A 26747-nucleotide genomic window follows, 5' to 3' on the forward strand; every position below is an offset into this window, starting at 1 on the left:
CCCAAAATGTAACTCAATTGACTTCCCCTGACTAATAAATGTCTGTCAAACTCCATGCTGGGCTTTGTAACGCAGGCTTGCAGTTTAAAATGTGCAGTCTCTAAACCCAAGGTGAGAAAACAACATTTTTTCAGGCATTGGAAAGCTCCCTGCAGAGCGAACAAAAACATACTACACGGCTGTTTTTACATGCTGAGTAGCACTCACTCACCATGATGACTAAAATAAGCTGTGTAAAACCTGGTGGAGTTCCCCTTTAATTACAAATGTATGATTTGCCTGAAAGCCAATTAAATAAATAGCCACAAATGATTTGCTTCACAATGAACTCTGGGGTCCCCCTGAGGACATGTGGCCCTGGGGCAATTACAAACTGTGCCTAGTTGGTAATCCATCCTTGCATATTTAATTACAATAACATAAAGCAGCTGACACTCAGTGAGACTGGAGCTTTTAGGGCCCCCGGAGTCCCTGTGCCCTGGGGCAGTTGCCCAGTTGGAATTGCAGCCTTGGGCTCAAGGCTGAGAATGGTCTGGTCTTAGTAAAGCTCTGAAAATCTGTTAAAGGTCTTAATGCGTCTTAGTTGTTTAATTTTCTGAAATAAATGACAAGAAATAACTTCAACCTCTCAATGGGCTTTTTATTTTATTATTTCTTTTTTTTTATCCTCGTGCTAATTGTGTGCACACACAGGGGGGCAGTGTTTGGTCGTCAATTGGCTCTTTCATGTAGAGCAGGCTGCTGCTGATTGGTCGCCTGTGAAACATCTGTATCCATATCTCCAGTTGCTCGTCGTGTCTCCGGCCAGAAAGCTCTGCTCGTGACTCAGAGCCAGGAGAGTGTGAACAAACTGAGCATGTAGAGCTTCATAACCACGCTGCCCTCTGTTGTGCAGAGCGAAATTAGGGACATTTCAATTAAAAAACATAGAGTTTCCGTTGAATTCAGGCCTATATATTGTGTCAGATAGCCTACATTATTTCATATTCTCTTAAGCGGGGAGGAAAAGTTGTGGGGCCCCGAAGGAAGACGACTAAATGAGTGAAATGATAAACAGAGTGCAAGACTCTAGCCTACACCGTGCCTCGGCTGCTACAAAAGCAGCTTCATAATTATGTCACACAACAGCACGTTTCTCATCTAAGAAGACACAGACAAACGTTTTTTTTTTCTCGAGTGCTTTATTCCAAGTAGCCCTGAGTACGTGCATGAAGCCCATCCCACTCCGTTCCCTAAATTCACTGCGCGTGCTGAAAAGCAGGAGGCGTTTGGCGCTGGATTTGCCGGCTCCCTTGCCTTCAACCAGCCCTCTGTAACCTCCAGGTAAACAGATGCCCCTTTTCTAGGCATCGCGGCAGACACAAAGGAACTCGCTTCACTTTTTTCTCCTCCTATTTTTTTTTTTTTTTTATGTGACCGCCTTCATCATTCAGCACGCCGTCCGACACTGGCCACTGAAGGCAATGAACATCGCTCTCTGCTTGGATATTCGGCCGTGTGTATTTCACCGAGAGCGACCGGAACAGGCTTAAATGTACTATTGATAAGTTTCTAACCAGATTTAAATGGTCGTTGCGTCAACGGAGGGAAGTCTGAGCTGCCTGCTCTCTTAATGGACCGCTGAATTGGTTAACGTTAAATGACACAGCGATGAATGTTGTTATCTCTCTCCCGTAATACAAGATATATAGCCTACTATAGCTTATCTGGAGCCGCAGCTGCCTGCCTGCCTGCCTGTCTGTCGCTTTTATGCATAGCCTTTGCAGGGTCAAGATGCAGTTTCGGACTGTGCTGGACGTGAAAGTCGTGGACGTGGAGAAGAGGCGCAATCCGTCTAAACACTACGTGAGTTACCTGTCTGCCTGCCTGCCTGCCTGTCTGTCTGCCTCATCTTCATCCATGTCACCTATCAATATCCCCACCTTGTCCCATTCAGATGTGTCAGCGGTGTGTCTCTGTGGCCTGTTCCCAGTCACAGCGTGACACCTAAACGCTGCATTTAGTCCACTTAGTGTAGCCTAGCTGCCATGTGAAGACCACAGCTAAGCTAAGATCTGTTGTGGTAGACTCTCGTTCACTTGGTTATAAATAATAAAGCAAGCCATTACTTGCTAACCCACAACAGTGTTTAAACTGACAGTGAGCTGTCACAACTGTGTACTGTCAAGCAAGCCTGGGCACTATCAGCAATGTAACCAGTGGTATTAGGTCATTATCTTCAACGTGCCAAGATTATCATCAGAGCTGCTAATATGAATCGACTAGTTGTCAACTATTAAATTAATCGTCAACTATTTTGATAATCGATTCATCAGTTTGAGTCTTTTATGAAAAAAAAAAGAGCAAAAATCTTAAATGTGAATATGTTCTAGTTTCTTCTCTCCTCTGTCACAGTAAACTGAATGTCTTTGAGTTGTGGACAAAACAAGATATTTGAGGACGTCATCTTGGGCTTTGGGAAACACTGATCAACATTTTTTTTACCATTTTCTGACATTTTATAGACCAAACAACTAATCCATTAATTGAGAAAATAATGGACAGATTCATTGACAATGTAAATAATCATTAGTTGCAGACCTAATTATCATGACTTTCTGACTAAACTATTGGTTGATCAGACAAATCAGTGTTCGAAGTCAACCCCTTGGTGCATATAGCGTACAGTAGGCTATGTGGCTAGTTTACATGCAGTTGTGTAAAGGGTTAAGCCATCATATATCCACGACGTTCCACTTCCGGGATTGCTCCGGTGCCGCAGGAAATTCCACCAGGATGCATGGCTTTTCGCCGATGTCCGTTACCTTCTGCTTTCTTTATGTTGTTATTCTAAACTCTGTCGGATTTCTGAGGACTATGGTTAACTGCTCCTCAGACCTCTGCAGGGTAAATCCAGACAGCTAGCTAGACTATCTGAGTTTTCTGTTGCACGACTAAAACAACCTTTGAACGTACACGTTCCACCAAAACAAGTTCCTTCCTGAGGCTATTTTGCAGAGGCGCCGTTGCTCCGTTCGGAGCTTAGCGTCACCCAAGACGATTGTGATTGGTTTAAAGAAATGCCAGTAAACCAGAGCATGTTTTTCTCCCATCCCCAGAATGCTGTGTGGACTAGCCAGACCTTCCTCCGCAGCGCTGCGGAGGAAGGTCTGGCAAAGCAGGACTAAGCCGTCATAAACTTGAAGAAATTTCATTATTCACACCAAATGATTAAATCCATGCAATGCAAGCTAACCTGTATGTTTCATTGAGTTGTTAGGTGAAAGCACAACTTCCACAGCCAGATTTGACACTAAGTTTCAGCTTCACAGTGTTTCTTTATAGGAGAACATTTAATTTATTAATAATTACAATTACAGTATGTCCTCACAGACTCAAATAATAACCAGTAATCCAGATTTATTTTATTTTTTCTTCTCTGATAATTTGTCAGGATTTCTCAGTTGAACAGTGGTAAACACTGCCTGTCCAAGCTTCAAAACATGTCTGAAATGGACAGTTTTCAAAAATGTAGGCTATGTTGTTTCCATAAGTGCTGAAATGTCATGTCTAAAATCAAAATGACCCTGGCTGTGGAATAACCAGATCCTGAAATGAAAGAAAACATGTAATTATCTCGTTACAAGTTGACAAAATAATCTTAACACAATGCCCATTTAGTTTATTTTCTGGAGCTTTTGATCATATCACAAGTTTGCCCAGTTTGCATGGAATTGTAGATTTCCAAATTTCCATTTTTTTTTTTGCACTTGAGGGGCTCCTTGTCCGTGTTGGCTTCGAAATTGAGATTTAAACAGCAGTTGGAAAAATCATCTCACCACGTTGTCCATTTAGCATCTGTTCTGGAGCTTTGACAGGGGTCCAACTCAATCTGATAACCTTTCAAATGTAGCTTTTTTATTTTAGGCTTGTGCCATCAATCTTTCTTTTTAAGAATGTAGGTCACTTTATTCTCCGGATTTCCGACCAAACTAACCTCACAACAGGCTTCGGTGATTATTATTACCTTCCCGATCCTTCCCTCCTGTGGCCTTCTTCATCAATACCACACTTGTTATAAGTGAGAGTCTGTGTTGGGGCTCTGCACTGCATAACCTCAGTTCAGATCCTATTTTGAGCTCACAAACAAGTCCTAATAAATGACTTGCTCATATGCAATTACAGACCTGCAGACACTTGGGCCTAATGATATGTGGACACAATTAGCACACTTATTCTCCTTTTTTGAAAGGAGGAATTCACAGGGATCTCGCCATATGTGCTCCCTTATCAGACATACTGCACCTGCTTTACAACACACGGAAGTATGATATGAATTTGTATTAGATTTGATTAGAGCAGCTGTGAACTTAGTATATAATACCACCTAGGGCTGCTCGGTTATGGATGAAAATCACAATCACAATTATTTTGGTCAATATGGAAAACATGAGTATTATTTAACACGATTTGTTGTTGAGGTTGTCTTCTCTTTCCGTTTTCCTCTTTATTAAAGTTAGTAGGTCATACGTGACGTCATGCTTCAGGTGTTTAAACAGAGTTTTGGTGCAGACACCACTGTGTATAGCAAATCTGTCGTCGGATTCCTCAAATCCAAACTGTTCCCAGACAACGGAATTTGCTTTCCCCTTCCTGCTCACCAAACGGCGCTTCTCTCCCTCCGCCATCTTCTCGCGCGCTGATTTTTAAATGCCACCAGATACCACAAATAGGACTGCACGATATGAGGAAAATATGCGATATGCAATAGTGATATAACTTGCGATAAATAAACAGATATTTATCTTAAGTGTACTCAGTTCTGCTGCTTTCACTATTCTGCTAAAATACAACAAAATGCTTGTTGAATTTAAAATAAATTCAAGGAAATCATTAACCAACATTCTTTTATTGAACAAATTGAACATTGAATTGAATGTAAAAGGCACCACTAAAAAAAGGAATGACAGTTACATTTTAAAGTGCACTTTCAACTGACAGAAAAACTATCTCTGAGTGTCCTTCGAGATATGTCGCAGCCTTTCGCGACGTGTTTATTGCACGAGTTGATATTGCGATGCTGATAAAAAAAACGACGTATTGTGCGGCCCTAACCACAAACAAACAGGACCCCTCTGACTATTGGCTGAGTGAGTTTAGCCTCCGGGAGGGGCAAAGGTGCACGTGTCATTCAGAACCCAAGACAAAATTTAAAGTTTACATGCAAAATAATAGTGTTTTCTCGATTACATTGTTTTTGTGATCGTTAGGAGTCGAAATCGCAATCAAAATTTGATTCATTGCACAGCCCTGATACCCCCTAAACACTGTACTGGACTGTGAGTGCATACATAATATATTTTTAACATGGGGTGGGCCCCAGTGAAACTAATACCTAAACTCTGACACTGTTGAAGCATCACTGTACAAAGCCCCGGGGGAAGAAATGAGCTGTGGGCCCTGATTGACAACCCTAACCTCTATTCCTTCCATTCTCTGGGTATTTTGCATGTACTCTGTCGCCTTTAAGTACCCATCAAGTACAGTGCACGGCACGCAGCAGACTCCACATGGTAGCTTAATTATAGTTTGCCTGGAGCTCTTGAAACCCACTAGTACTCCCCTACTGGAGTACTACCTGCCCCCAGGTTTGCTGTGTGCCAATTAGTTTGTGTTTATTTCATTGAACACAAACTTATTTTGGCCCCATGTAAGAATGATATCAACTGAAATAATAATGGTCTTAAAAACTAGATGTCAACATGGCTTCGAGATGAGGTAATGACGCAACAATGTTCAGCTCATATTGTGCTTTGGTGTTGCATATTCCCAAACAAATCTGTGTTTTCGAATGAAAACGGACTCAGCATGTAGTTTGGTATAAGAGCCCCTGATTGGCTGTGGCGCTGCACTGTTCAGGTGTGTGCTTTTCTTTCAGAAGTGATTAGTTAAGCTTTATTAATTCAGGAAAATCTCATGATGAAGATCTTTTTTTATTATAAGAGGGAACACATTACATATATACATTACCAACCTAACCCTATTTTCCCATGCATTGTCTACGTGACTAATGTAAACAACACTCTTTGAAATTGGTCCAGTATTGAGTGAGAACGCTCCATCCGGCATCCACGAACCGAGCTGCAATGTAATCCTGTAGGGAAAATGTGCATCGCAATTTCCATGCACTAAAAGTGCTGTTTATGCCACTGACGGACTCAGGTTGTTATTTTAATGTGCCCATATTATGAAAAAATCACTTTTTCTGGGATTTGGGTGTTATTTTGTGTCTCTGGTGCTTCCACACACATACAAACTTTGAAAAAAAAACATCCATGCTGTTTTGAGTGAGATACGGTTTCTGAATGTGTCCTGCCTTCAGTCTCTGGGTGAGCTGTTCAAAATCTGCAGGGCTTTCTACGTAACTAGCCGAAATGAGTTACTACTTACTACTTACATGTCCCTGTTCTGCAGGTATTCCACACAAAGTTGGAAGTGTGCCCTCATTTAGAAGAAGTCTCCCAGCTAATCCTGCCTTGTACAGGCCGAAGTTGCAGAAACAGCTAGCTAGCTCATGTAATCCTTACCTAGCTACTGTGCATGTGCGACTGCCAACAAAGATGTTACAGCAGTGAGAGGTCTCACTCTGTAGCTAAAACAGAGACCTGAACACAGGGTGAAAAGAGGAGCTGCAGCAATGTGCAGTACAACAAAAATATGGTGTTTTTTGAAAATTAAACCATGTAAACATATTCTGATACAATCTCAAATTACAATTATGAACCTGAAATGAGTATAATAAGGCCACTTTAAGTGTCTGACATTATGGAAAGGATTCTTACTGAGATAGACCTTTTTGTTAAAGAGTAATAAAGATAAAGTAAAATAAAGATCCTTTTAGTTTAACCAGAAACTGCTCCGAAATCACCATCGCCAAACCCACCAGACTCCATTTAAAAAAAAAAAAACAATACTTTTGGCTTACAATGCCAGCATATTTTCACATATAAATGGGTGAAATAAGGGTTTATTTCAACTAAACCAGAGTGGTGATTGTTGGAACAGTGGAAAGACGAACCAAGAAGTATTTTTTTTTTTTTAAATGAAGTGTGTTTTTAGATGATACAATTACTGTTTAATGATATGAGTCTTTGATCAGGTTAGATACATAGATACAGTTTGTGTGTGTGTGTGTGTGTGTGTGTGTGTGTGTGTGTGTGTGTGTGTGTAGAGTGAGATGACAAGATGGATAACTCTCATGTTAAGAATGGTAGGCTATCAATCTACTCATCTCACTCTCGGCAAGATGTCTAACTATGCCTGAAAAACACACACGTTGAAAATAAACCATTGTGCTTGGCAGGCAAATGTGACAAAATCCACTCGCAGGCAGAATTCTCTAGTGCTTAGAGACAGTGAATTCATTGCTGTGTAATGGTACTAATGGCTGTTGATGATATATACAGTAATATGTTCTTAATGCAACTTGGACTCTTAGTGCGCAGCTATTGCTTCCGCAGAGGAGTTTAGTAGTGTAACATGAGCTTCCCAAAATCAGTCAAACTGTATGTGTAGGCTTGTTGAGTAGTATCCAGGCTACTATAAGCACAGTTAAAGAAGCTTCTCAGAGCTGGCCTGTATGTGTTTTGGCCTCACTAAATTCTCAGCGGTCCAGTCTCTGGCCTAGTTTCCCTAGCTACCCTGTCTCAGGAGACAAGGCTAGTCACTGTGAGCAGGAGAAAATAAAAGAGGGAAAGAGGGAGGGAGAGAATATGAGAGAGAGACACAATCTGTGGCACCCTTTAGATCTCATTTGTAATGTTTGTGAAACCAGCTTGAAACGCGAGGAGGGGGGAATGAGACTCGGGGAGTTGTCAAACGGGAAGTGCTCGTCGCACTGTAGGGAAAACTGGACCGCTGAGTCGCGAACACGAATCGCACACAAACCCATTCTCCTCCGGGTTTGTGTGTATGTGTTTGCAGGAGGAGGTGATAAAAGAGAGAGCGAGGTTGGGCACTGCCATGTTTACCTAAAGCTTCTGTTTCTGCTACAAGTCCCAGTCCCATAACATTTCATTTTCTTGAGACTCCAAAGACCCAGACTGGGAGACGGTGTTGTTATTTGGCACCATAAAACATCTCTTCAGAGAGCTGTTCCCCACTCAAATATTTATTGGCCTATCAAACACAGAGTGATATCTGGGTGAAAAGGGTCTCTGTTTTCAGATGCTCGCTCCCCTAACCAAGAGGCTGATGTGTGGGGAGTAGGGCGGAGCAGTTAATCCAATTTTTTTAATCGTGATTTTGATTTTGGCTCCTAACGATCACAAAAACAGAGTAATCGAGAAAAAGGATTATTTTCGCACATTACGTTAGGGATGTCCCAATCAGCTTTTTTGGCCCCGGATCCCGATCCGGTTTTTAAAAATATTGAATGTCTGCCGACACCAAGTCCCGATCCGATACTTGAATTTGCTCGGATAAAAGAGCTGCACGCAATTTTTGTTTTTGTTTCCAAAAATTAAATAAAAGTAAACAAAGTAACTAAAAGATGTCTTCGGCTTAAAGGACAAATTCGGCGCAAAATGAACCTAGGGGTTAATAACACATAGGTACCGGGTCGACCGTTCTCTGGGATATGTTTTCATGCTAATCGAATGTGACCGGTTTTAGCGCAAACCCCTAATTAGCTTATAACGCTAGTCGTCAGGGCACGGCTAAAGTAAAAAGAAATCGTTATTTCTATACCACTAACAAGGCTCAAAATAGCACCACACTTCCACGGTAGCATAATGGTTTTCGGTTCTGTACGGTTCTTGTTATTTTTTCTTTTAATGTTTAACACTCCAGAAATATACTTCAGCATAATGATATATAGTTAAAATTAGCATATTGAAAGCATGTTGCACAGTGCTTGCACACAGTGGCAGTTCTATCTCTTGTTTTATTTCCGCTGTCATCATAGGTAACATGAAATCCAAAATGTTCCCACACACCAGACTATATACGATGCTGGCGCCTACTCCAGCTCCGGGCAGCCATTTTCTCTCCCACTTGACATTTCTACACGTGACGTAACCTGCAGCACTCCACACTCCACTTGAGGAGCGGTTGGCTCGGCTCGCCGCCTCTCAGAATCTGACGAAAATCTTTTAAACTGACCTTTGTCGATCAAAAAAACAGACAGATTCAGCAACTGTATGGCCTATTTCTCGCTTAAAATGTTTTCAGAAACACGTTTCGGTGAACTATTTTCGTAAAATATATGAACAGATTCAGAACGAGACGCCATTAGAGTCTGTTTTGAAATTCGGGAGCAGCAAGACCCATGTGATGCGTTCGTCCAATCAGCTGCCGTGTGTTGCGTTCGTCACGCTCATTCCGCTCATCATTTCCGGTAAGTGTTTTAACATAGGTGTCGAAAGTGGGCGCTACGGCAGTAAGTGGTTAGTGCACATTAACAGTGTACTGACGAACCGTGCGATGGGCTAACTTGCCAGTCAGTCCTACCTGTGAAATCCCCCGACGTTGTAAACACATTTTCGATTAGATATCTCACGTTTTGATGGACCCTACTAGCTCCAGTAACAACATATTTGCCTAGCTAGTGTTCATTTATTACTTGGATGGGGATGCTGTTCGGCTTTTCACAAGTTTAGACAGCTAGCTAAAGCTACGCCGACGTTTTGCTAACGTTAGCGCAACAGCGTTAGCCTAGACGGCTAGGTAAATATTACGACTGCCTTCGTCGTTTCCTATATCTGCGTCCACGTTGTCAACATAAGACATGTGGCGTTAGTGCTCCTTTTGTACCATAATTGTATTGAAAGAAATGTTAAGCTTCGCTCCCACGAGATGGGTGGGTTTTTGTTAGCTACGTTACACACACAAAGTTAACTGGCTATAGTTAGCTTGTGCTAGCGGAATTATCTAACGTTGCGTAGCCAGCCAGCAGCTTCGGTAGTAGTTCCGGCGAGCTAACCACGACAGCTAACCCATCCACAAGCGTCTCTATTTCAATCATCACTGCAGATTGACTGCTTTTAGCAGCAGAGGTTGATTGTGGGCGACAATACTGTCGTGGTTAGCTTACCGAAACTACTACCGATTGCCGAAGTTGCTGGCTGGTTACGCAACGTTAGCTAATTCCGCTAGCATACAGGCTAACTATAGCCAGTTAGCTTTGTATGTAGCTAACAAAAACCCACCCATCTCGTAGGAGCGAAGCTTAACATTTCATTCAATAAAATTATGGTACAAAAGGAGCACTAACGCCACAGGTCTTATGTTGACAACGTGGACGCAGATATAGGAAACTCCGAAGGCAGTCGTAATATTTACCTAGCTAGCAGTCTAGGCTAACGCTGTTGCGCTAACGTTAGCAAACGTCGGCGTAGCTAGCTGTCTAAACTTGTGAAAAACCGAACAGTTGTGTTTCACTTTCCCTCCAATATTATTATACACATAATAAAGACACATGGACTCGGTCGAGACCAAAAGCCATATTTTGCAACACCAGTGGCACAGACCGAGCCCATAGACAGTGAACACAGACGGGGCTTTCGTCTGTCGTCTCCCCAACGTGACGTAGTGCAATGCATTGTGGGGGAAAAGAGAATCATTGCAAACTGCTGTAAAATAGTACTACTTTTTCGTATTTTATTCCGTTTTGTGATATCCATTGTATTTGATGTTGTTGGGTAACAATTTAAATGTTTATTACCAACAAGCAAATTGCACAAATTCATTAGAAAATAAACCCTGCAACATGGGCTTTAAAGTTACTGCAACGGAAGGTGCGATATTGAGACTTTTTACTGCACAGTAAATAGGCCTTACTCTAAAATCACTAGATCCTACAATTCCCATAATTCAACTCAATAGGACACCTGACTCCTGCCTGGTAAATGCCCATGTCTTTCAAACTTTACACCCCAGTTTTGTAAATCGGGCTTTGTGTTCATGTATTTATTAATGCAAAAACAATCGTCTTAATGTTGGCCTGTGCATTCAAAGAACTTCTTTGTAAAGAAAATGTTTAAATGTCGTCTCATTATAATCTTCATTCAGAGACATGAAAGACTGGCTGGTTTGTTGATTAAGACTCATGACTTGGACTTTCCACTAGGACTTAAGACGACCTGAGACTTCAATTGACAGACTTGACTCTTGAATTTGACTTGTCTCAAATTACTTTAGACTTGACTTGGACTTGCACTAAACAACTTAAAAGCATCCCTGATGTATACTATGCTATATGCCTGTAATATCCCTTTTACTCAGTTTCAACTTGTTACCACACTGTTAATGCTGATGCAGTTTACCTTTGAGTGAAACAGGTTATTATGTAAAGTTTAAGGGGCACAGCTTGGGCCTCTTTGGAGGTCTGCTAGTTGTCTCATGTTGCTTTGAAACTCACATATTGAAGTGCTTTTAGCCCGACTGGATTCATGCTATGAAGGCATACGTTTGAAGCAGTGTTTGTAATTGTAACCTTTGTTTACATGAGCGCATAACCTTGTGTGTCTTTTGACTTTATCGGGATCTGATGCAAAATAGGGCTTCACGATATAAGAAAAATATCTAATTGCGATTATTTTGACTGATATTGAGCTTGCGATATGATTCACGATTGGAGGGAATGATCATTTTTGTATCGTTATGTTCATTTTCATTGTAAAATTTAAAAAAAACAACTGAAATGATTATAGTGTGGTTTTTGCGAGGATTTGTACCAAACAAATAGCCTTTGCGAGGAGGGATAAACGGTTGTCTTTCAAATTCCCTCTGCACGCAATAGGATAGTGCTACAACCAGGCAGAGCAACGAAGAAGGCCGCAGAGCTAGTTGATAGATTAAACTTTTGCCGTACCCGGTTGACAAAACTCCTTGTTTTCAAGTAGCAGGGAATTCACGCGGAACCGTCGCAACTCTACCGTCATTATGTTAAGCCCGCCCACCGACTCTTTACACGATGTGATTGGCCCGGCGAGAGTTTGGTTTTTCCAGCTCGCAAGCCAACGGAAAGTTGCTAGACGACCCTGGCTGCAAATTATATTTGCTGCCGCTAGGGTGCTTCTAGATTTCTAGGCTACCAAACAAAGATTTTTTCTTTAAACTGTAGGATACGATTTGTAGGCCGGGACGTCTCTGCAGCACCACAATACTTCATTCAGAATGGTTTGAAAATGGTTTGGTTATTGCGCACCGCCTGCGATTTGGATATTGCACTAGTCCATATCGTGATTTCGATAAAATTGCGATTAATTGTGCAGCCCTAATACAAAATCACTTTAGGATTGTTCTTTTGTGAATAATTTGAAATGATTATCAAGACACCACCAAAGGTGCACAGAAGTTGCCTGCTGAATAGACACTTCCTCTCTGACTGTCACTTCCTGCACCCACCACAAAGGCACAGAAGGCGTGCTTGGTCCATTTCAAAGTGGAAGTGACCACAGTAAAGGAAAGCCGTGGCGTGGGCCTGGTGTGTGGTTAATAAAGGGCACTGTTTTGGCAGCAGATACAAAAAACCCTGTCTTAGGAGGTTTCCAAAGACCCCCTGCCAAAGCCTATGAATGGAATTGTCCTACAGTTTATTTCTCTCGTGACATTTTGGTTGGCTTTGCTGAGAAACTGCTTAAAAGCATTTGTCAGGCTTTATTGTCATTTGTTAACCTCTCTTGCTCAACTGAAATAATCAACTGACTGTATTAGACAAGTGAGTATATTTAGGTTGTGGTTCCATGTGGAAAGACTTCTCTCCCTTGCAAAGAGAATTTTTCCAACCTGACTTATTGTAGGCAGAACATTCGCACTTTCATGGTCTGAAAGTATGATGTGTGTCTGTTTTACAGTTCACTTTAAATATAGTAGTTTAGGCGGGGTTCACTGCAGTTAGTGGCTAGGCCCACATTCTGTGCCCCACCAAGCACTCAGCTCTTTTGCCTTCTTTACTTGAAAACTGTGAGACTGGGTCCTGGCTGTCCTCCGAAACTGTAAGTTATTTTCTCTATTCATATACTATCTACACTATCTCTTATGTTCAATGGATTATGTTAATGGTCATGTTACTAGACCATGTTGTCTTCAGTCAGACGGGAAAAAAAGTAATCTGTAAACTCAACATTAATATTCAGGAGAACATGATGAAATAATCAGAAGTCCAATTTGTTCTGTCGTTAGAATTCATGTTTCTCTCTTTGCTTCTGAGCATGAATAAAACTTTTGTTTTCAAGTCCCGCTTCCTCTGTGGGAATAACAGATGTACAGGGTCTTTTCTTGCTATCTGGGACATTCAAGCCCCTTAAGCCTTCTTTGAGTTGTTTAATTTTTCCCTCCTTTGTGTTTTTCCTGTTTATGAATCAATTTTTAGACCCTTTTGAAAAGAAAATGACATTTCAGAAATGGAGTATTGACTTGTGACTGCTGCGGAATTGGAAGGAAAAACTTGACTGTAATCTGTAATCAAGAAAAGACTTGTTTTTTCACTGAATTATTCAATGTCTCTTGAATGATAGGAGTTAGTAGTACATCTGGTCCAACTTACTCATGTTAGGCCTTTTACAGTCATCTACAGTGAGTTATGTTTCAGTCTCATTGTTTCCTAATCCCTCGATACCCATTTTAGTTTCAAACACCTTCCTGTTTCTAAATAGAGGTGTGGTTAACAACAGCTGAGTGTTAGAAATCAAGAAATCATGAGGATCATGCTTCTCCCAGTGAGCTTGTCCTTATGTTGCCTCCTTGCCCAAATGTCCGCCTTCATGTTGGAATTGCAGCAATGCCTTATTGGTCCAGACATGCCTGCTGTGCAAGAATGTCTTGCAGCAATCACAAGATAATGTTGGGCTTTTCTATCTTGATTTCTGTGGTTCTTATATCCCCTCAAGAACATGGAAGATATATTGAAGACCTGTTAATATTGTTTTCATGCTTGCAAATATGAATTTGTCTCTGTGACTGCTGTGAAAATGGCTCATCTTCCATTTCATCTTATCTTATAAAATTATACAATTTACAGACAGAAGATTTCTTAACTGATGTTTGAGTGAGTCATTGGTTTTCTTGGTATTGCATAACCCTTAAGTAGCATAGGTAGTAGTATTTTAATAAATGGTTTCTAACACACTACAATGCAGTTATAAGTGTTTATTAATGTATTGTTTAACAGCAATAACTCCTCATGTGGGCAGCCATAAGTGGATGCTAGTGTTTCAATAGATAATGAATGACAACATAGTGAAACACTAGCCTGGCATCGCCAGACTGAACTGCTCAGTTCATTTTCGATTTCCAAGGGATGCAGACCAAAAAGCCTCTGGACTCAATTGGATAGACATACAACAAATCAAAACAACGAAAGATGTTATGTAGCGTTGAGCAACACCAAAGATTCTCCATAACTGAAGATAGCGCATTATTAATATTTTCTTTTGCTAACATAAGATATTTACACAGCTGAAAGCCATATTTAGCATTACGAAAATTGGTTTTGTTAGGACGTTTGTGAACGTTAGCTGACGTTAGCTTCTCTGTGTTGCCAGATCTCATGAGAGATGGTTCGTGAGACAGAAACAGTTCTGGAACTAAGTTTGTTTTCTCCTGATTTGTTCGTCTGAAAAATGCCATTTTAGTGTCAGAATCTCAGTTTTGGAGATATGTGGCTTGTGGAAAATTAGTCCAATATATACTTTGGTGACTATAGGGCGAGAATCAGTCATAATCTGTGTTCATGTTTACTTCTCCCATTGGCATCAACACACTCAGGACCTGCTGCTAGTCTCCTACAGTGGCGTGGTAGTGGCAAAACCCACGTGACACAGATGCAGAAAATTAGTCTGAGTTGTGGCATCTTGGTTCTAAACCGTCTCTGGCGACACATGCAAGTTGGGGCGGTGCTTGGTCCGTTATCAAGAAGGAACAAAATGGCGGCTTGTACACAAACTTACAAATTACAGCTAAACAGTACACAAAATGGGTTTCTGAAAACATTTGAGGCAGGAAATACAGGGAAATACTGTAGCAGAGTCTTTATTCGGATTTGATCAGCACTGCCTAGTTTTACAGTTTGAATTGAGTTTGAGCATGGTGCGCTGCACTGGACGGACCAACAGGATGGTGACACCCCTCTGTCAGTCATCATCTTAAACCCGCCCCATGTTATGCATTGGCTGGACATCGTAATCGGCCGATTTCCGCTCTATTTACTGTCATCGGCCCTTCAGCAAATAAGGTGACATGCACTGATGGCAGTAGCTGATGTTTATCTATTTTGTGCAGCCTTAATGTTGTGTTAATTGGTCTGACTCATACAGCAGCAGCCTACCCAGCTTAAAAAAAGAATGTTCCTGTGACATAAATTTGTGTACGATTGCCTGAAAGCTAATAAAAAAACAGAGGGATGTCCTGGAGGCTAAGAGAGCACGGACCGACAATGAGCAACTCAGACCATGTTAACCACAGCATTCGAGAAGGTGAAATCCTCGCAGACAGCGTAGCTTACGGGCTGGTAGCATGCAGCTAAAGACACAGAGTAAAGTTAGCTTACCGGTAGCCTGCAGCTTGACTATTACAGACATCATGGTCACTGCCGGAGTCGGAGATGACAGAGAATCAACAGAAACTCTTCCTTGCTTTCCTGAAGTCACCGGTGTGGCTGTGCTGCTTTCTGCTCATTCACACTTAGTGTGATGAAGATGGTTCAATATTTTTCTATAATGAGATTTATTTGTTTACCTGGCGCAAAAAACAACAACAAACATGGGCATCGGTATCGACATCGGCCAAATGAAAATTCTACACATCGGTATCGGCTGAGAAATTTGCAATATGTGCATCCCTAAAACGAAGTGATTGGTCCGCCCAGGGCCAGGTCGGCTGGAAAACTGTCTGAACAGGAGGGGGGCCAGACATATCTGCCATGATCAAATGAAACATGAGCTTGCAGATCCATCTGGCTCACAGGCAAGTGAAACACAGTTATAATATACTGTAAATGCATCTTCATGGGAGAAGTTATAATTTTTGACAAATAGTGTTATTAACTAATAAATACTTACAGTTGTGTACAACTAAATTATAGTGTGTTGACCAAATACTTGATTGGGAGCATTTTGGCTGCACTTAGCAGTCACGACTGAATGTACTTGTGCTCTGAGTCAGCATGTTGGCTTATTTCAGTTGTTGCATCAGTGTGTCCCATTCCTCATGAAAAGGTGAAGACAAAGCAGCTACCATGTTATATGCAAAACAAAATAACCAGATTTCATTATGGATAAATGAAAGATTGTTACTGCTAGATGTCTCTTTTGTTGTGAGAGACAGTAGCCCAGACTGTTCAAATTTACTGGGAGTGAATGGAGTCTATTTTGGGGACTGGGGGGGCATTAGGTTTAAGCTTGATATTTTAAGCATGGGCAGACCATGGATGCTTGTTGGTTTTGCTTTCTACTGTGGTTGCCATCACATACCCATCTGCTTCTGGGGTTTGGATCTTTTCACTGAGTCCACATCTTCCAGTCGTATACCTCAGCTCAGCATGGATTTGCCTCTGAGTTGAAAAGAATTGCCCAGAGGCATGATGGGAGGAGTTTGTAGAGCACACAATCACTGCCACAAAGTAGAATTGGAGCAGGTTCCATATATATCTGTAACTAATGTGGATTTACACTAGAGCCCGACCAGGCCTTTATACAGTATAGCGGATTTCACAGATGTTTCTGTATGGGCATCGGTTAGCCAATAAGTGACAAGAAATTGCAGAAATGCCAAAGACATATTCGAACCAGAGTTATTATAGTTTTGCATTTTTCAGTAGTTTTTATTTTGTTGTTAATTTTTCTTCTCAATTCAGTTTATGTCCAGATAGTATCCAGAGTGGGTTTGCTCATTCAGTTCATTCTTTTAAAATGTTTAGTTTTAGTTTAATTTTGTATCAGTTTCAGTATCAGTTTTATATGTCAGGGGCAAGCCCTGAACATCCACACAGGCGTTTTCAGTTAATGTGGCTGAGTAGACCTCTTCCCAGAACTGTGTCGGTGTGGTTAGACTGATTTATTGGCATCTTCCTGAGTCCCCTGTTAGTGCTGTTGCACTTGTTAGGGCGGGACAAATGACAGCTTTGTCATTCTTATTGGTAGAAAGAATTTGTGACCTAATAAGTTCCCATCAAAGCTCCCACCCGCCTTCAACCTGAGCAGAGTCTAATCAGCCAGAATAACTGAAAACAACTGTTTGGGAGGCTTTAAGAAGTTCAGAATAGATATTACAATAAGAACACAATTGACTCACAGTCATGTAGACATCCCAGTCACAATGTACACAATACCGTTTCAATTAGTTTAGTTTTTTTTTTTTCATTTCAGTTAACTAAAATGTTTTTTCACACCTACAGTAGTTAATGGATCACCAAAGTTATTACAATTCATCCTGATGGGGACATGAATGCCTGTCTTAATTTCATTGTAGTCCATCCAGTAGTTGTCCAGAGATTTCACTCAGAACAACATGTTGGCACAAGAGAAAAAGTCAGGGGATCATCCTAGGTTAGGATATATCTTCTTGGAACCATGAACTTCTATTCAAGATGTTTTTCCAATCCATCCTGTACATGTCGAGATATTTCACTAAATAAGTAATCACTTTGACCACCTTAAGGTGCTAGATAATAACTCAACGGGATCACCAAAGTCATTAGGATTCATCCTCTGGGCACATGGATATCAGTACCAAATTTCATGGCAATTCATCCAATAGTTGGTAAGACACTCAACAAAAAAACACAAATGTCAAACTCATGATGGCACTTCAGGAAAAGTAAGGGGATAACCAAAGTATTTAGGATTTATTCTCTGGGGACCATGAATGTGTGTTCTAAATTTCATGACCGACTGATCAACATTGCCATCCATAGAGCCACACCACTACCTACTGTGGATGAAAACGGAATATTAACCAATATATGGAATTTCTTAAGCTCTCAAATATACATTTTGGTATCTGCCTCACGAACGTGGTATTAGTAGCCCTATAGTACACACTCAGTGTACACATAAACATTTCTGCCACACATAAGCCAGCTCTGACAAGTGCTGGGGCAGCCCCTCCATTCCCTCTGAGGCATATCTCTCTGAGTCATTTAGATAAGTCCCTATCAGTGTTGACTGGTATGGCCCAACAGCATAAAGGTATTTTGGGTACTTGTGCCAGTGAATTCAAGTGTGGCCTTTACAGAGGATAAAGCCCCACGTGACGTGAGTGAGACCTCAGCCGCCAGTGAAATCACTTTTCCATGTGTGCCTTTTCAGTTTTCTGAAATGTCCTCTCATGTCTTTAAGAGATGCTTTGTAAGTGAGCACTTAAAAGAGCTCTTTGCTATACTCACAAGTCCGTGTTATACTACAAAAGTCACAAAGACACTTAAAAAAACCCATTGCTGACTGTGGCAGACAGTAAACCCGTTTTTTGACTTTTGTGATTTTTGTAACTCGGCAGTACCCCGGGAGCACATTTTCATAGCAATAAATGCCAAAGCTAATCACTGTGGAGGCCCCCTACCGTGCTAAGAACAAGTTTGTCAGTGTAGTGTGACAGTCACAGCTTCTGGATGCCAGTAGCTCTGTTTGCATGGGAGTTAACATACTGGGGTGGCTCCTTGCCAGCAGCAGCTGAGCCCCTTCCAGCAGCAACAAGGCCTTTTAACCCTCGGCTTTGTTGGGGAACCTCTTTTGTTTCAAGCTGCTGCTTCAAACTCATGCATCTCGGCTCTGCTCTGGAGATTTTTGGCAGGTACACAGGGTTGGAGTGACAGTGTAAGATCAGTCAGAAAGATGGAGCCTGCTGGAATAAGGAGCAGAAAAAGCCTCACCAGGGAAACACATTGCCTTTATTTAATCTGAATGCTATACAAGAGGCAAAGTCAATTGTTTCTGTGTTCACGGCGGCTTGATGCTAAGTGGATTTCTATTTGCGCCGTGTCTGGGCCACTTAGCTGGCATTCCTTGGCTGGGTGACAACATCTTGTTTTATAGCAAATCACTTCATAATGGCTTTTTTAGCTGTACGTTGAGTACATGCCAGAGGTGTACAGCTTTGAAGTGCTCAGTGGGTACCAAATATACGGAAACACCATGGATGTTTTTTGGCTAGCAAACAACAATGTAAAAAAGGCAAATATATGTCAGTATTTATGGCTTTCCCACTGTATTCTAAATAAAAGTCATGGTTTCTTTATGATGAAAGAGGGAACTAACCTGACGCGCCAGATGGTTTGTTACACAGAACCATCTGAGAAGCCGTCATTGGAAACTGTTTGGGAAAAGGAAAGGTACTTACATTCATAGCCATAGCTGCCAGTAACTCCTTTCCAGACGCTGATTGGTTTGGTTCACTGCTGTCCGGACACAAACAAATTACTTGAAGCCTGGCAAGATGGATTTTCGTGTCATCTGTGATCCCGCGATTCTCGCGTGATCTCGTGACATGGTGAAAATCCAGCTGCTGTGCAAACCACAGAGAAAACACCAGTCTAAAATTGCTAATAGACACAATGTTACCAGGTTATTTGGTAGACTCGTAGAATCTGATGCAATAAATACGTTATTTTGTGAAGCTCTTAATAGTTTTGCTTGTTACTTTCTTATATGCTTGAATATTTGAGTTTTACGAAGCAACCTCTTGTAGTCATGCATCATATCTCATTTTTGAAGGCACTGACAAACAATGTCATCTTGCCGATAGCCACGGAGGAGCCACGTAAGGAAACACATGGGTTGTTTTGAAAGGCAATGGCAATGGACCTATTTTGACGTCAAGGGCTTGATGTAGTTTGGGTGATGTTGTTCTCGATCGCATTACATTGAGAAGGTTTTCTAATATTATGTCCACCTCCATTTACAACCATGAGGTGGACAGAGTATTAGAACAATATAAGTTTTAGATTAGATTCTGAAGGTGTACCCAATAAACCGTTAACTGAGTGAGATTTCCCCTTCAAAAGCCTAATGTAATGTATCAACTTATTCAACTTGAGTACTTTGACATCCAGAGCCCTTTTCTGAACAACGGTATATCAGCAGATGAAAGATCATACCTTCTCTTAACGTCGCTGATGAAAAATTCCTGGCCTCTGGATGTGTTACCTTGGTTATCTAAGTTTCATTAGATTAGAAATGATAGCGGCATCACTTACCTCCTCTTGACGGATAAATGGAATCTGTCTCAATCTTATCAGGCCTCTCAGGGCTGCGGCATTGCTGCAGCCAAGGGTAAAGGCCAACAGGTCAGTGTGCTGACAAAGGAGGGATGATGTCACCACCATCTATCCCTGAGTACGACTGACAGATTTATGAGTGTGTGTCGTTGAACGTTCATGTTGGGGGAATTGGTCTTGGTCTGTGTGAGCATGTTTCTCATGAGTTTGTTGGTGCTACAAGCACATGTGTATGCCATTACAATCAATTCATTGGCATATCGTTTCAATGAGCGCTGAAAAGATTGAGTAAATGAATAGTCGATTGAAAATGATTGCCAATGTCATCTATTAATCTAGTGCTGCAGTTTACAATTATTTTCATTGTCGATTAATCTGCCGATTATTTTCTCGATTAATCGATTATTTTGGTCTATAAAATGGTAAAAAATGTGGATCAGTGTTTCCCAAACGCTGTCTTGTTTTGTCCACAACTCAAAGACATTCAGTTAACTGTCACAGAGGAGAGAAGAAACTTAGAGAACATTCACATTTAGGAAGCTGGAATCAAAGAACTTCACTTACTTTTTTTTTTTCATTAAATGACTCAAACAGATTGATTATCAAAATAGTTGGCAATTAATTTAATAGTTGACAACTAATCGATTAACCGATTAATCTTTGCAGCTCTAAGTTAATCGTTTGTCATTCATCAAGCAACAATGACAAAAATTCCCTAGTTGCAGCTTCTCAAATGTGAGGATTGGTTGGTTTATATAATTTTAGTTGAATATCGTCAGGATTTGCACTGTAGGCTGAGCAAAACAAGACATTTAAAAATGAAAATAATAGCTTGAGGCCCAAGTTCTAACTTTCTTTTACCGTTTTTCTCTTGGCAGGTATATCTCATCAATGTCACCTACTCTGACAACACCTCCCACATCATCTACAGAAGATACAGCAAATTCTTTGACCTACAGGTAATCTTCTATCCGTCATGTACTCTCCTGCATGCTACGTGTGGGATGTGTTTGTAAGCGATCCCTAATTCCATTGACGCTGATGTATTTTGAACATGTCAAACCCTGTGAACTTGCAGCATTGTTTGGTTTAGATTAATGTGTAAGCCCCGCGACTGCTCACTGCCGACGTGTCTATGCCCATGTTCTCCACACCTCGTCGCCTCAATGAATCAATGTGTGTGTTAGTAATTGGTCGGGGAGCCGGGGAGACATGGGTTGTATCCCTTAGCTTCATAGAGATGCAGCAATGAACCGCATCACTCTCTCTCTCTGCTCTCTGTATATCTTCACCCCTCCTTCTTTCGCCCCTCTTCCTCCTCTCTCTCTTCTAATCTCTGCCATACCCTCAAAACGTCAGGGAGCTGACAGTCCTTTTTTTATAGTACAAGCAAGAAATCCACATGGAAGTCAATTTAATGTGCCGTGCTTTTTAGTGGGTCGCCATTAGATTATCTTGTGCGGGCTGCTCTGATTGGTGGGTTCTTTAAATATAGTCTTATTACGGAGGAGGTCTTTTTCTGTTTCCTCGACTTGGCTCAGACGCTTTCTTTCGGGGACTCTTATTTATTTTGGAACGGAGCAGGAGTTGCAGTGAAAACCCTGCCTTGTATCTCTTAGATTGACTGCTCCATACTGAGAGAATGTTTGGGTGCATTTATGCCCCTTGCAAACTCGGCCCACTGCAAGCTGATACCATATGTATATTGGACCAGAGGTCTTCGGGTCACTAGTAAATATGAAAAGGCCATAGTGAGAGAGTTACAGGGGGCACATCTCAATAGCCCCAGTGTGCTCGTCCAGCAGGAAATGATGTTTCAATCAGTGGAAGAAAGGTCCTTTCTGAAAGGTCCCATTGATAACCAGTGGGGCAGTGTGAGGTGGAAAATAGACTTCCCCCCCCCCTGCAACTGATTACTCCCAATGTGGAATAAAAGATAGAGGTAGAATAATAAACACAGAAATGCAAGCAAAGTATGCCTGAATGTTCCTCCGTTCTGGAAAGACATAGGGTGAGCGGAGTGGATGTGTGTCTTCCTCCTGATATTCAGCCCCTCACATTTTCCCTGAGAGGAAACTAATGAACCTTAATGGTTCATGGATGGCTTGGCACAAAATCACTCCCAGTCAGCAGCGGCAAGATTGATTTGGTTAGCTTTGTCAGATGGTGCGGGGCAAAGATCACCCAACTTGGTCGGCGCTTCATTGACTTGTCAAAGAAAGAGTCTCTCACATGGCCAACGTTTGGTTCTAGTGTGAAAATCTCTAGCTACATGTTTATGGGATTTACCAGATGTCCCTTTTAAAGCACACTGCAATTTATCACCGCTCACGTCTTACATTGCCTGGTTCCTTGCTGTTTCCATTTGCACTGTGACACTCAAATAAAACTTACCACTGGCAATACTGACGGACCAGCTTTCTAATGCTGAGTAATCATCTGTCTCTGCCGGTATGGGCATAAAGTAAAGTTCTCTCTGCCAGCCTTTTGAACTTGCTAGATGCCTTTGATGGTCCTGTTTGGTCCCATTGTTTTCCGAGCAACCTGGAGCCTCTCCTGTCCAAACATTTATACGGTGCAGAGACCCTGCTGCTCTCAGCAGCCGCGCTAACCTTAGAGGAGAGAAACATGGATGGCCGCTGTGAAACTGTTGGTGAGCGCTTTAACCCGAAGCTTTGGCAAAGATCGCTGGGGATTTCAAGACCGTTTCCTAGTAATAACCAGAACAGGCTGTCTTCCTGGAAACACACTGGCCCTGGTTCTGGGCTGGCGTCACGAATGAGAGGGGCTACAGATGTTGCTTTGACTGACTTTGTTTAGTTCTGTCCCTGAAACCAAGTCTTTATGTTCTGCGTAAAATGCATGGACAATTAACGCTGTTTAGACACACACATGAAGAGTCATGTGAAGTACAGGATGTAGCCCTGACCATTCAACATTAAACCATTCAACATTGAACCGTTCTATGTGTCTCTGTCTGTATCACCCTTAAAAGGCTTTGCATACGCTAGTGTAAAAGGATGAATTTGAATGGATCCAGTCAGGTTCCAAAGTGCCCCTGCCAGTTTAAAGCCAGCAAAGTAGAGAAGGTGTTAAGGTAAAATAATATGAAAGAAAAATAATAGGAGCTATATTAATGCTATTTAGTGGCCCTCTGTGAAAAAGAAGTAATTTACGGCTAATACAATGAATATATTAATGCAAGATGTAGCCAGAATTGCCCTGTGGGGAGCCATTTTGTATGTGTACTTTTGTTTTGTTACGAGTGGGTTGGATCTCACATTGTCCACTTCTTTGGGGAGAAAGGTAGCGCCTCTCTCTCTCTCTGCCATCGTCTTTCCATTAGTTCTTTATTTGACTGTGGTTTGAGGCGCTAAAGCTGCCTGGCTGGAACAGAGCTTTGATTTTTTTGTTTTCATTACTGGCCCTTTGTCAATCGAACAATCGACGTGCCTCAGTGAGTCAGAGAGCAAGGAAGACAAAAGCAAGTCAAGACAGACGGAGGCTTGAACACACACATACCTGCCACATCAACACGTGTGTCAGCTAAATACTCTGCAGAACACTGCATGCATTCACTATTATCCATCTCCACACCTTTACATATTTCCTGTCCCCCTCTCCCTGTCTATTTCTGTTTGTCCACAACAGGCAGTGGTGGAATGTAACTAAATACATTTACTCAAGTACTCAAGTACAAAAATGTGAGGTACATGTACTGTACTTGGGTCTTTTCTTTTCATGCCACTTTCTACTTCTACTCTGCTACATTTCAGAGAGAAATATTGTACTTTTTTAATTAATTAATCTGGCAGTTTATAAAATACCATGTTTTATTATAAATTAAACTACCCAACAATATAACGGCCTATAAGTCCAGCTGAAATAATTAGACAGTTAATCACTTAGTTGAGTGACAGAACAGTTTGGATCGTACATACTTTTAAGTAACATTTTCAGTGCAGGACTTTTCACTTGTAACTTAAAAACTGTAGATGCAGTCTATCGTGCAGCATTGCGTTTCATTACTGGTGCCAATTTTCGCACAGTGTTCTGTACACTAGTGGGCTGGGACTCGTTGGTCTCTAGGAGGACCAGGCATTGGTTGATTTTTGTCTATAAGGCTATAATGCATAATCTTCCTGACTACCTTAGCGGACAAATAAATTGGAAAATTGGTGGTTACCAAACTGGTTTCAAAGATTCGTTGGTACTGGAGGTTCCTGGAGCTCATTCAGAGTTGGTTTGTATACAATGCCTCTTTTATTTGGAATTAGTTTCAAAAGGAACTGAAGCCAGATGTCTTGGTTTCCACTTGGCAATTTAAATCCATGCTTAATGAACCAATTGTTGTTAAATGTAATTGTTATTTGTAATTGTGTTTCTCTATTTTTTTTAAATGATGCTGTACACAGGGCTCAGCTGTGAAAGAGACCTTTGTCTCAATCTGATCTTTCCCTGTATAAATAAAGGTGGAAGACGGAAGAACAGAGTATGTTTACAGTGTGGTATTAGTATTAGTATTTACTTAAGTAAAGGATCTGAATACTTCTTCCACCACTGACTACAGAACAGCTCATCTTCCTCGTCAGTAGGCAGCTGGCTCTTCCACTGATGTGGTTATGTCTCAGCCAGACCTGATGAGTGAGTCAAACACTGTGTCCTTCTGTCAGAAGTAGGCTGCCCATGTTACTCGTCGTCAGAAGGGAGGAAACTGGGACAGGGAGAGGAACAGGTCAGCCGGAGGGCCCGGGGCGGAAGGGAGCAATGAGGAGTTAGAGTAGGAGAATGATGATGATGATGATGATGATATTTGTGGAGGTGATAATGAGGAGGACAGTGATTTAATATATAAAAGGGATGATGGTAAAGAGAATGACAGCAACATTAGTGGCCCTGATGACTAAGACTTAGGCTGGTGATGCTGACAACACTGATGATGCAGATGGAAGAAATCAAAGATATTGTGATATTGTGGGTTTCTTCAGGGTCACTTATTACAAAGGAGCCTTCATAAGCAAGTTTCAGGAACCTCGGAGGAGTGGGTGATGTGCCCTGGGTGTCCTTGGGCCCAGAGCAACATATAACATATAACATATATATATATATATATATATATATATATATATATATATATATATATATATATATATATATATATAAAAGTCTGCGGCATGGTTCACCATCTGAAAGAAGGACACGCTCTGACTCAAGCTTTTTAAGAGGGCTTTTGGTTTGTATTCAGTCCGCAAGCGCGCGTGCACACACACACACACACACACACACACACACACACACACACACACACACACACACACACACATAAACCCTCTCTTTTCTTTTTACAAGTCTGCCCGCGTACGAGCCAACCCACAGCAACTGATTTTTTTTTATGTTACATCTCTCCGACATCCCTTTTTCAGAGTTTAGTGTACCTTTTAAAGAACCTAACAGACAGTATTAGTCTGGTTCGCTCAGACAGTCAGTCTCAAGGTTGATGTCCAGTCCTTTTGGAAATAGCTTTACGGATGCTAGCAGCAGGCTTTCGGCACACAGCATCGCATATTTAGCTCAGAAAATTATACAGTAGCTGTGGTCAAAGCTCTTAAAAGGAAGGTCCCTGAATTGGGAATCTCTAACCTCTAAGTGGGTCGTTTGATGGAAACATATGTCGAGACCACAAGGCATTATCGGTATGCCATCCTCTAGGATAAATGGCTGAATAGCTAGGCCACTAGCTCCGCCTCATTGTCCTTGAGGTGTTCTGTGGACAACTCAGCTGAATGAGTGAACCCATTGTTTCAGGTCCAGGATAAAGGACTGTTTTATTTTATTTACGGGTATGTCTACGAGAGAAAGAGAGAAGAGCGGGGAAACATACTTTTTAGCCTCTTCTGAGAAGCAGAGGAAGAACACCTACACGCCGAACACAACAACTGTTGTTGATTGTTAGAATCGGGCACTTGACAGGACAGCCCAGGCCAGGTCCTCGCTGGATTGAGAGCAGAGAGGGGAAAGCATGCAGTTTTTCCCACAGCCATGGTGAAGGGATCAGGAGAGTGGGCTAAATTTAGGATGAATGAGCACCGTTCAGCCGTTCTGTGGGACATTTCCACGTCTCAGAAAACTTTGCAGTGTGACTGTGAGGTGACTGGGAAACATTCAGGCAATTAGAGACATACTGTAGGATAGACAAGAATGGAGAGTTGACGGTAGGCACCAGAAAAGGAGATATAGTTTGATTAAAAACTTCCATCGGAAGATCTAAAAAACATTCTACTGATTCCTTCTAATTATAACCGTTTTGAAAACCAGAATACATTATGCTGCAGGCTAGTATATCTGAGAGCAAGATAAAAGGGCTTGTAAAACCAAAGTGGTAGCCATGATAAACATAATCAACTAGAAAGCACCGGAGAGCATAGACATCTGACAGACAATCCTGCACAATCCTTTACATTTGTTAGTTTAATAGTACAAAATGTTTAATTTTGTTATTCAGTAGGCTGTGTAGAGATGGATCTGCATAAAAAAGACAATAATGAGATGCATGTGC

The 26747-nt window shown here is 41.5% G+C and overlaps 1 protein-coding gene across 3 annotated transcripts in view; it reads left to right on the plus strand.

The window, feature by feature from the left end:
* The first annotated feature begins 1246 nt into the window (after nucleotides 1-1246).
* The window catches only part of sh3pxd2aa (SH3 and PX domains 2Aa), a 139340-nt gene continuing 113839 nt past the window's right edge, over nucleotides 1247-26747 (plus strand). For all 3 annotated transcript variants that reach the window (XM_031284629.2, XM_031284630.2, XM_031284631.2), the window contains exons 1-2: nucleotides 1247-1845; nucleotides 21070-21150. In XM_031284629.2, coding sequence (XP_031140489.1) covers nucleotides 1750-1845; nucleotides 21070-21150 — 177 coding nt within the window. In that variant the 5' untranslated portion in view covers nucleotides 1247-1749. The remainder of the gene's footprint in view (nucleotides 1846-21069; nucleotides 21151-26747) is intronic.

Source organism: Sander lucioperca, chromosome 4 (assembly GCF_008315115.2).
Source record: "Sander lucioperca isolate FBNREF2018 chromosome 4, SLUC_FBN_1.2, whole genome shotgun sequence".
Taxonomy (NCBI): Eukaryota; Metazoa; Chordata; class Actinopteri; order Perciformes; family Percidae; genus Sander; species Sander lucioperca.